The 12,166-nt window shown below is 39.2% G+C and overlaps 1 protein-coding gene across 1 annotated transcript; it reads right to left on the bottom strand.

Annotated features, from left to right (window-relative positions):
• Positions 1-802: 802 nt before the first annotated feature.
• On the bottom strand, positions 803-3,340 carry LOC148414171 (homeobox protein Nkx-2.5-like). Its single transcript, XM_088432085.1, has 2 exons — positions 2,992-3,340; positions 803-1,941 (listed from the first exon to the last, which is right to left on the bottom strand). The coding sequence occupies exons 1-2, from the start codon at positions 3,338-3,340 to the stop codon at positions 1,352-1,354; spliced, it is 939 nt and encodes a 312-aa protein (XP_088288211.1). The 3' UTR covers positions 803-1,351.
• Positions 3,341-12,166: the final 8,826 nt, after the last annotated feature.

The following is a 12,166-nucleotide window of genomic DNA, read 5'->3' as shown; positions in this document are numbered from 1 at the left end:
GCCACTTGAACATTTTAACTAGACACAAGCCTAGTTTGCGTCTAGTTTACGAAATGTACGTTTCCTCAGGCGGTTTTTAGACTATTCGTCTAGACGATAAACAAAATAACTACTGCAACAGAAACATTAAAATGCTTATAAACTACAACATGATGAGCACCATGTATGATTATACTTTGGGGTGTTTCTAATATTTATTTACTCTTTTATACGGAAAAGTAAAGAATTGATCTTTATGATAACTTGCAGAAGGGGCCATTGTAAGGTCAAAGTTTGGGAGCCTTGCACCATGTTGTACTTTTGTACAACATGTTGTACTTTTGTACAACATGTTGTACTTTTGTACAACATGGTTCGAAGTACATTTTAATGTACGTCGATTGGCACATAAATGAAAGAAGTGAATAACTTTTTTGTTATGTTTTTGTGGTCATCTAATCAGTTAGTCGGTTGACATTGACTCTAATGCTGTCCCTTGTCATCTGAAATGTTTCCGAGCCAGAAAAAAAGCATTAGCTAACGCCCACCGAACAATATGAACAATAATCTACAATTAGGGCTGGACCAAAATGGTTACAGATGATGGTACGATGTGAAATAGAAAAGGGTAAAACAAGATTTTTTAAAAAATCGAACTTCTCTGTGTTAACCCACTGCAGTACTTTTTTCTTCTGAGTAAAAAATAAATAAAAGTTCATCAACGATTAATGTAGAAGAATCAACATTTTATTGTTGCACATCCGCTTAAACGGCAGCATATTCATCTGTACAAATAGGGGCACTCTGAGCAACGTCTGGGAGATATGGAACAATTGAGTGGACCAAACCATTTGGGGGTAGTGCATTGACGTAATCTTGTTGTTAAACTATTACATTCCAACAAAGCACCCTTCAGCTTGTTTAAAAAGAACATATGCATAAAAAAACAATCTGAAATTTTAGATGTACTGAGATTAATTTTAGGGGTGCTTGAGCACCTACAAAAATGGGCTAGAAACGATCATGTTTGTCGTTCAGCACCTGTCAGCAATAATAATCAGGATAACTCTGACTGCACGTGTGTGACCGATTAAATGATTTGTTTCAAAGAAATACTTATGTGATTTTCATCGGTAAAACCGTGAAATCACGTCTATAATTAATGAATCCCTTTCAAAACACACTTTTGCACTTGGCGCCACTTGGCGTATGTGCTCAAGGCTCCTGTAATAACCAATGTACCAACCGGTTGTAGTCATCTGACATTGACAAGCCGAGCCGTGATTGTTCATGTCCCCACCCCCCGTCTAAAACAGGCATTCAAAGACATATTTTGTTAGTTATAATGCACGCCGTACAGTCAACTCGCCAGTTACCAAGTCCTGATACCGTGTAGAGAGGTTGCGCCGTTGGCGGTAGGGAAGGTGACCTGCACGTTGCTAAACTCCCCGTGCACGCAGAAGTTGGCGTAATGTGCTTGATTGGATGATCCCGTTTGCATGGTGGCCGTGGGATAGCTGGACTCATAGTTTGTGCCGCAGGCGCTGTTGCCGTAGCACCTGAACTGCGAATGGCCCAAGTGGTTGACACGAGCAACGCAGTAAGACGGGTTGCAGGCACTCTGGTCGGCTACGGAGCAAGGATTGCCGTCACGCACCAACACCGGCACAGACACCCTCCTGGGCGGGGGCAGGGACACCATCTCCAGACTCTGGTCCTGCGTCTGCCGCTTGCATTTGTACCTTCGGTTCTGGAACCAGATCTTCACCTGCGTTGGCGTGAGCTTGAGTACCTCGGCCAGGTGGTCTCTTTCCGGGGCCGAAAGATACCGCTGCTGCTTGAAGCGGCGCTCCAGCTCGTACACCTGTGCCTGGGAGAAGAGGATCCGCGGCTTTCGGCGTCTGCTTGCATTTGCTCGATGCCGATCTTCGGCTTTCGTGTCGTCCGCGGGATTCAACTCCTCTGTTTGGAAAAGACGAACATATGCTCTTCGTTAATAATAATAATAATAATAATAATAATAATACATTATTATTATTATTATTACTATGTTTCCCGTATCAAAATTGATTACTCCTGTACTATTTGTGGATTACCTCTGGAAAGGACGAACCACTAAATTATAATAATAGTAATAATAGTAATAATAATGATTATGAATAATAATGAAAAGGGAAAAATCAACAAAGTAGAGCGATAAATTAAGAGAAGGGTAAATGTTAGAAAACAGACCTTACAAATGTTCTTTTTGGTGTCAAACAATGCTCTTATTATTTTTTCTACACAGGCCTATATTTTTGTCGTTTTATATTCATGTAGGTAAAGGAAATCCACAAATAGTACAGGAGTAATCAATTTTGATGCAGGAAACATAATAATAATAATAATAGTAGTAGTAGTAGTAGTAGTTTTCATATTTTTATTGACCAGATTTGGAAAAATAAGAACACTGCAAACATAACTAATAAAACTCAATACATTTTTGAGGGGTGTTTAGATTACTTAATTGATCTGTGGTTCCAGCTAAACATTATAAAGGTTAAATGTATTACCACCACTATAGCCTAGTTTATGTAGTTTTTTATTGATAAACGTGTCTTGATTTTCTTACCTATTTTTTTGTGCAAAGTATAACAATGGTATAACAATCCACAATTTTCACATTTATTACACTTTTATAAATATAATAATAAATACAAAATGGGCGTTTAAACATACCAAGTAACAAACTGCGATAGAATTTTAGTTTTAAAATGCAACAAACTATTTAAAGTTTTGCTAACATTATAAATGGCTTTCCTACATTTTTTTAACCCCCCCAAATAATACCTTACCAAACTAATTAACCAAAGTTTAAAAACAACTTGGTTGTTTTGCAAAATCACCCTGTTTCCATAAATGTCAATAATTTATGTTTTAAATGTATTCCAATACATGGAATGGATGAATGGATATAATAACAATAATAATAATAATAATAATAATAATTATTATTATTATTCATAAACGGACCTTTTGCTTGTTTGCCTTCTCTATCTCCCCACTTCACTCTATCCATCTGCGTGAGTGGTTTCCCGTAAATGGCTTCATCGAATTTGTGGTCCCGACTGTGGAGGGCTCGGTCAAATAACGGAACCTCCGTGGACTTGTCCCACAGAGGCCCGTGCTTGAGACCGCCCAACATACAGCAGGAGTCGGTCAGGGTGGAGTTGGTGATGGGCGCGCTGCAGCAATCCGTGCGAGGATAAAACTCCAAAGAAGACATGAGCTCATGGCTGTGCTCCAGGTTTAATATATCCTTGACTGAGAAGGGGTTGGATGTGCTGGGGCTCGGAAAATTACCGGCTGCTATTATAGTCATGCGGGGACAAACAGACCGCGGCAAGTCCTTCTTCCGGATTGAAGTATTTTTTCGGTAAACTACACAGCAGTCCTCTGTCAAGTCTTCAATTTCAGTCATTTCGATAAACAAAGAGCAACAATCTCAGAGAGAGAGAGAGAGAGAGAGAGAGAGAGAGAGAGAGAGAGAGAGAGAGAGAGAGAGAGAGAGAGAGAGAGAGAGAGAATAGGCGATAAAGGTCTCAGGTTTGCCCTATCTGCTTGCTATAAGTGCCCCAGGGTTATTTTTTCCATTAACCAAAGGTCTCCTATTTTTTACACGTGTATTCAGGGCTCTCCAAACCTGGTTAATTCTTACTTCTTCTTGTATTTATTAAAAAAAAAAAAAAAAAAAAAAAAAAAAAAAAAAAAAAAACAACTTCCACATAGCTCTGTTTATTAAAAAAAAATCTGCTACACAAGTCAGTCAGCTCTTTGGCGGGATTGATGAGTAGTACAGCTTCTGGTTTATGATTGGTACGAACAAACGCAGAGTTGGATAATTTGGCAAGAGTTTTTGTATGGAGAACCAAAAGTGCCAAAATTCAATGAATAAACGAACCATTCAATAATTTGAAAAGTGTCATTAAATAATTAAATGTCTAATTAATTAATCAAAAGTGTCATTCATGAAATAAATGTTTCCTTCATTAAATACAACATATATTTTATTTAATGCTAAATTTAAATAAATTATTAAACATTTATTGAATGAATTACACTTTCAAATAAATAATTAAACATTTATTGAATGAATTACACTTTCAATTAATTAATGAAACAATTATTTAACGAATGACTCTTTTAATTAATTAATGAAACATTTATCTAATTAATAACATACAATTGTGACGTTCCAAGCGTTGAGTTTATCTGTCAAACTCGCTCATTGAAGTTTGATGGGCGTGATCTAAGACCTGATTGGTTATCCTTCTCCAAGGCGGATCCTAGCACCTAATTGGTTACCCTCCTGTCAAACCAAGATAGAGCAAGGTACCCAATCAGGTGTGAGGACCCGCCCATTGAATTTTGTCGAAAGAGGTTGACAGATTAACTGAACTAGTGAAACGCTTCGTTTTATGCATTTAGTTTATCAATTAATCTCGCTCGTCAAAATTTGGCGGTGCCAAAGCCTGTTCAACTCAAATCTCGTCCTTTGGTGTCAAGCGTTCGGAAACATGGCGGCTCCGATCACGGAGAACTTCCCTAAGCATTAAGGTATGTTAGCTAGATGTACTGTATTTTAGTCCTTGATGAGTATGTGAAAGCAGGGCCTGCAGTAAAAGATTTTGAAGTTGAGTAATTTCCGCACTTTCCGACTAAAGAGTGACCAAAGAACTATCCATAGTGGTTGTAACGGCTACGATGGCTTGGTTTGAGGAGCAGGGTTACCAATCAGGTGTTAGAACCCGGACATCAAACTTTGACGAGCGAGTTTGACAGATAAAATAATTTCATGAAACGACGCAACAGCTGCGTCATTAATTAAATAAACGTTTCATTAATTAATTAAAAATGTCATTTATTAAATAAACGTTTCGTTAATTTCAGTACGTGTGGCATTAATTAAATACATGTTATTAATTAAATACATTTAATTAATTAATGAAAACTTCATTTAACGAATGACACTTTTAATTATTTAATTACACTTTTTAAATTACAATTCAATTATTGAATGGTACATTTGTTTATTGAATTTTGGCATTTTCTTGTCCTCCATATTTTTGAGACCTTCGATTTTAATTTAAAAAAAAACAAAACAAAAAACGTCCACGTATAGCACAAAGGGCAAGCGATCCTGACATTTAACTATGATACTACCAACCTTAAACCAGCCCGGGATAACATCTTGGTAAGGTTGCAAAGTGAGGGGGGGGGGGGGGGGGGGGGCGATAAGAAAATGTTAATGAAGGTTTCATTTCGTATAAGTGAAAGACATTTAAGAGTGCTTTTATGAATGATGATTATGAATGCTTTGAGTGTATCTACTGATGCAAAAAGAATTCTTAGTCCCGTTGAGGACATTTTCTTTTAAGCGACTTATGTTGTAGCTTTACAACTTCACAATTATATACTGCAGCGTTTTATTATTAATGGATTGCTTTTTCCTTTATTTTTTGTTAAAGCTCGCATTTTTGGAAAAAAAACTGTCTACATTTGTTCTAAAAAAAATTGTGCCGGGATTGCAGTCAAATCGGTGATAATTTATGTTGCAATGACAATGGCCGCGTTTTCTGCTCGTTTGAATTAACGAGACAAATAGTTTGCTGCGTTTGTACACTTTAAGTGTCATCTCGTCATCCCATTTCAACAAGAATGAGGAAATGGGGACACCAAGAGGTCAAGAAATGGCGCAGACAAAAGTTTGAACATGGAACTCGAAACCAGGAGCTACAGTCAGGCGTCTCTTTCCAAAAGATGCTGGAGTCAATGTCGACAACAAACCTGGACACACACACACACACAAAAAAATCTATCTATCTATCTATCTAATAATTATGTTACTCATTTTTAATATGTGTATAAAGTCGTGATGTTTTTACCTAAGGTTTTTGCACGCGTTGCACGCATTCACTAATTAACATAGGTTTGGATTGCCCGTCATACGAGCAGTTCAAGGTACGAGCTATAGCCGCTGAACGGATTAAGTTCGTAACACGGGGGCCCACTGTATATATATATATATATATATATATATATATATATATATATATATATATATATATATATATATATTAGTCCACTGCATTGTCCCAACCGAACCAATTGTCGCCACCAGACGTTCAAGAGCGAGATGAGGGCAAAAGGAATGGTCAGTCCAACGTAACGGCAAGTGCCACACCTGGGCAACAGAGGTGGGGAAACGGCCAAAACAAAACAGCAGTGTCCTGCTGCAAATCAAACCCTGTGCAATAAAACAGTAAATTAAACCAATAACTAGTATAAAATAAGCTACTATAGGCCATCATACCTACCAACCAGCTCAACAGTGCACATGGCAAGGGAATAGAGCGTAGCCATTCCTTGGCTGCTTCATGACCTGACCGCCATGGAGTGCGCACCTAACAGAGGGGCATTTCTTCTGGCGGCTAAACAAAACTGCATACAAAATTTAACGTGAAAGTTGATGGGTTCAGATCATGACTGTTTCTAAAATAGTGGCGCAGCCCATCTTAACTGTATAAGTGCAGAAGGAGTCAACCAAAGTGGCCCTGGAAGTGGGTGGACCTAGTAGCTAAAGAATGGCACCTGCAGGAGTGACCCAGGCAAGTCATTTTATAAGAGGCCTTGATTAGGGTATACATTGCTACGCCAGGAGGGAAGTGGGGAACTTTGCCCCTCCCTCTACACTTTGGTCCGCTTCCCTAGGACCTGTCATTTTGCGGCAGATCTCCAGCCCAGATAAAGATGTAAAAACGCTTGCTAAAACTTACGCAGTGCCAGTTCGTGTTTGAAACATGAATGTGTTGCCTGCCCAAGCATCCGCCCGTGTGTGGTATTTGTGTGGCAGTATACACGCCATTTGACCCTGACAGCCAGGCCTTCAAAATACATACACTGTACAAATTTTCACTGTGATTTCACAGTAAATAATTGGATATGTTTTGCATTACTTTCACAGTAATGATGACAGCAATATCCTGTGAATGCTTTTATAACAACATACTCTAATATCACAGTGCAAGATTGTAATGTGTAAAAGCACAACTACTGTATACTGTGACTTCACAGCAAACAACACAGTGATTTTACAGTACATTACATGGGAATTACAACCTTTTACATTGTGTTTACACTAACTTACTGTGATTTTAAAATGTTTACTGTGAAAGTCACGTTAACCTTTTCCCAGTAAATGGGTACACTTTATTGTGAAAGTAATGCAATTGAAGACTCCCTTACTGTGAATTAACATTTATTTTACAGAATACCCCCCACCAACACAACTCAGTCAATGGTATGGTTAGACAAATAACATTAAGAATAAATATTCAACATAAATGCCAACAGTCAATCTTCCTTGTCAAATTTCCCCAAACCATCAAAAAATGCAGACTAGGGTCAGCAACTTGCTCTTCAATCGTTTCAAAATAAAAATAAAAAAATGGGAATCAGGCTTTCATGGTAAGCTGAGAGGACATGAGAAAGCAATGAAGGGTTCAGCTCTGTCTCAAACATTTAACAATACACATGCATCAGCATTGAACAATCATTGCAAACCTTGTTTTGAAAGTAATGAACTTCAAACATTTCGCAATGCTCATGCAACAGCGTCTAACAAGTAGAAACTTTTCTTAAGTCATAACTTCAAATTTACCTTGGAGAATGAACTCCACGCAGCTGCAATAACCTATGCAACCCACTCAAAGTTTGTAATTTTTCTTAGAAAAGTGCTGACACGAGGTTTGATTCCTGTACGCTTCTTTTCCTTTTAACCTTGCTTGAGGTTGATAATCAAGAAACACCTGCTGAAACAAGTAATTTAAAAAAACTTGCATATTGCAGGCAGCATTTATCAAAGGTTTTGTCAGGAATAACCGCGTGTGGACGAGGACCACAACCAGACGCACGGGTGAGTGATCAAGTCTTGTTTATTCAACAAAGGGCGCACGTCAAGCGTGGAACGAAAAGGAGCATAAAGACAAAGTACAAATAAAATTACAAAGTGCAAAACAAAGCGGGGACCACAGCAGAGCGACTGCAACAAAGTACAACCAAAAGACAAGAGAACGATGTAAGTCAGGAGGAACAATGTACAAACCAAAATTGTACACTAGGCTGGAGAACGCGAGACAGGAACGCTGGGGCTTCACTGTGCTGTTGCAGAGCATGGTGAAGGAATAACCCGGCAGTGGACTCTTGTGGTTGCTGGCCTTAAAAAGCCCTTGATGGGAAATGAGCCACAGGTGCGCGGCCGTCAGTCCCGTCCCCTCGTTACCGCAGGAGAGCTCTGCCCAAGACCAAAACGCAAACAGGTGTAGAGCTTGTATGGGAAAAGGAGCTTGAACATTTTGTGCTGAGATATGTAGTATCGGACTGGGAATGTGTTTTTTATAGTGTAGGGAAGTAAGTTGTATAGTTGTGTGGGTGATTGGATGTGAAGTGAAGGAAGACTCTAATGTAACTCAGAGCAATATGGTTAATTTCCCCCGTGAGCGCTGAGGAAACCAGCAAAAAAACTTGCAGATTTTTTCTCATTTTTCTATGAAACTGACTTGATGAGATTTGCATTGAAGAGTGATTTCTATTTGTACAAGCAAGGTAGTGCAAATGGCATTAAATGGAATTAGCATATTAACAAATGACGTGTAATGACGTTTTAGAATTGCAAAATCTTGATAGTCAAAATTTGCTCCTCCATAGCACAGCGAAGCCCCAGCGTTCCTGTCTCGCGGTCCCTAGCTTTATGAACAATTTGGGTTTGTACTTTGTTCTCCTGTCTTACATCGTTTTCTTGTCTTTTAGTTGTACTTTGCAGTTGCTCTCCTGTGGTCCCCGCTCCCCCCGATTGCCTCGCGCACACCCTTTTGGACTCCTTTCTACAGACACGTTAAAAAACACGTTAAATAAAGTTATTTTAACCAAATAAAACCTGGACTCCGAAATGGCATGCAATTTTAATTTCTATTAATGTATTAATTCTAGCCTATTTGGAACTTGATGAGTACATGGACAAAGATATATCTTCTTACATGATGTTTCTGAAAAAAAGGATGTCCGCATATGTGGGCATTTGTTTTATATTTTAATAAAATAAATACATTTTGTCATGTCCCAGCTCACCTGGTTGCATCTCTTGGTCCTAGGCAGAGCTCTCCTGCGGCAACGAGGGGGCGGGGCTGATGGCCACGCACCTGCGGCTCATTCCCCATTAGGGGTTTTTAAGGCCAGCAACCACAGGAGAGCACTGCCGGGTTATTCCTTCGCCAAGCTCCTCCATAAGCACAGCGAAGCCCCAGCGTTCCCCCAGCGTTCCCATCTCGCGTTCCCCAGCTTTGTGAACAGTTTTGGTTTGTACTTTGTTCTCCTGCCTTTCGTCGTTCTCTTGTATTTTTGTTGTACTTTGCAGTTGCTCTCCTGTGGTCCCCGCTCCCCCGATTTCCTCGCGCCCGCCTTTTTGGACTCCATTCTACAAACACGTTTGTCTCGCCTTGTTTTGCACTTTGTAATTTTATTTGTACTTTGCCTTTATGCTCTTTTTCGTTACACGCTTGACGTGCGCTTTTTGTTAAATAAAACAAGAACTTCAGCATCCACCGGTGCGTCTGGTTGGGGTCCTCGTCCACATGCGGTTATTTCTGACAATTTGGGTTTGAGAACTACTGAGTTATTATTTGGGTACATTTTGCTGGATGGCATTTTCCTCTTTTGCTTGCAGTTAAAAAAAAAAAGAGGGTTAAAAAGGGAAAGCATATAGTGAATTAAGATTTTGCCCATTTTCAGGGGCTGTGCAGACCTGGAGACAACATTAAAGAAAAGCAAATTGATTTTGATGCTTTGTGCTCGAACAAGTTCTTTAATGGTCGTCGAGAGCTGGCCAATTACTTTTGTTTTTTATTGAGTGCTGATTCTCAAGCTGAAAGTGGAGGTTAGGAAAATACTTATGTTTAAGCCTTGAAAATATTTTGATGTGCAATTGCCTAGGCAACTTTGATTTGATAACTTCTTTCCACAAGTCACATCAGGGCTTAAGTCGACAGGTCTGATGAGCACATATCAGTTCCACAATATCTGAGCCGGCTCCTCAAAAGATGAAGGAGAAACCTGTTTATTCGAATTCTCCGGAATGGGTTTGAGAAAGCAAATTGTGATATTGTGGTCTGAGTTGTGAACTTGATTCTAATTTGGGAAATCTTTAGTGGTAAATTTTGTATGTTGGGACAAAGGAGGCTGCCATTGGCCAACCAGATGCTGCGTCTGTCAGAGAAAATATGGAAAGAAGAAGTACAGTTGGGATAATTTGGTCAGCATTCTATTTAATTGATGTTGCTGCCTTTTTATGAGGTTATTCTTACAAGTGGAAGAGGAATGTGATCCTTGTTTGTTGACACTCCTACTTGGAAATAAGTATGATGAGAGATGTTTGAGTATTTGGACACAAATTGGAAAAAAAAAAAAAAAAAAAAAATCAAGGGAGTGGAGGTCCTGCTACAGAAGGCTCAAGAAATTAACTGCTGTTTTAAAAATATATATATTGTCCTTACTTCTGTTTTCACCCCAATCACTTGCAACCCTGACTTCCTTCCAGGGATCTTAGATTCGGCTTTCAGTCGCTGGACAGCTAAGGGAATTTCTTCTTTGGGTGATCTCTTTGATGGTAGTGTCCTCATGTCCTTTAACCAGGTTGTGGACAAATACAACGTAGCAAGAAAGGATCTTTTTCTTTATTTTCAGATCAGAGATTTTATTGTTAAAGACACATCTCTGCTCACCGACATGAATGTCACAAAAATTGAAAAAAAGGTGTTTCTTGCTGACGGGAAATCTTCCATTAGTGCCTTTTATAATGATCTGCTAACGGTCTGCTCAAATCTGAATGCTCGGGCGCTGGGCATGATCTGGGAGAGGGAACTGGGTGTAGTGATTACTGATGAGATATGGGAGGATATCTGGGATGAGGCCAAGAAAAATCACAGTATGTAACAGGACACGAGCATTACAGCTCAAGATATTGCACAGAGCACATGTTGCTCCAAATCGCCTCTCTAGATTTAGAAAGGATGTTTCCACATTCTGCCTCAAGTGTAAGACAGAGATTGGTGATCCTACTCACTGTGTCGTGTAAAAATAAAAAAATTTTGGACAGACGTCTTGTTCGAAATTCAAAAGGTTTTGAAGATTGAACTTGACCTTGACCCTGTTTCTCTCCTCCTGGGCCTTCCCAGTGGCCGTGTGACTAATGTGTAAGAGAAGAAACTGTACAATATTCTGACATTTTGTGCCAGGAAAAGTATTCTGCTTCATTGGATTTTGGACAAGGCTCCATCAACTGGGGTATGGCACAGGACAATACTGGAATATATACCCCTGGACTTTTTGACCTGTCTCTCACACTCAAAAACCAATGTCTTTAATAGAACCTGGAGACCTTTTCTGGACTATATCGATGCGAACATATCTGCTATAATGTTAAGAGCATTTGTGTAAAAACCGGATTGACAAGCTCTAGCCATACTTGTACTGGGCTCCCTCTGCAAATTGGAACCTGAATTGTACCTATGACTGGCTTTTTGTACTGTTTTAATGTACCTGACATTGCTGCAATTTTATTTTTTTATTTTATTTTTTTATTTATTTTTTTATTTATTTTTTGTTTGTTTTTTGTTTTGTGTGTGTGTATGCTTGTTGGATTTGTTCCTACTTTGTCCTAGTTTCGTCCTCTGTACATGTCTGTTTTGATGGTTGTGTTTTCCGTCTGTAAAAAGTAAAAAATGAATTAAAAAATAAATAAATAATATATATGTGTACAGCCTTTGCCTTTGGGCTGGACAGCAGGGCAACTGGGTAAGGGTTTGTTAGGACGCGTGCGTCGGTCAAATAATTTCAATAGTCTTTTGCGTTGAGTTGGATATGCCGATCCGTTTATTTCGTCAACATTCCTTTCAATCAATATCTTGATAAAACAATAATTCGGGTTACAAACCAAACTGAAAATCTACCTTAAAGACCACGCACGTTCGCACGGTCGAAAACTGTTTGCGTCTTGCCCTGTCGCACCTGCGTGCAATCACCAACCAGCACGTATTTATGTAACCATGGCAACCATGGTTCCACCCACCATAATAGATTGGCATGTCTTCAGGCA

The sequence above is a fragment of the Hippichthys cyanospilos genome, chromosome 13, assembly GCF_059441005.1.
Source record: "Hippichthys cyanospilos isolate Australia breed blue-spotted pipefish chromosome 13, RoL_Hcya_1.0, whole genome shotgun sequence".
NCBI classification, from domain to species: domain Eukaryota; kingdom Metazoa; phylum Chordata; class Actinopteri; order Syngnathiformes; family Syngnathidae; genus Hippichthys; species Hippichthys cyanospilos.
This window is presented reverse-complemented; position numbering and strand designations above follow the sequence as displayed.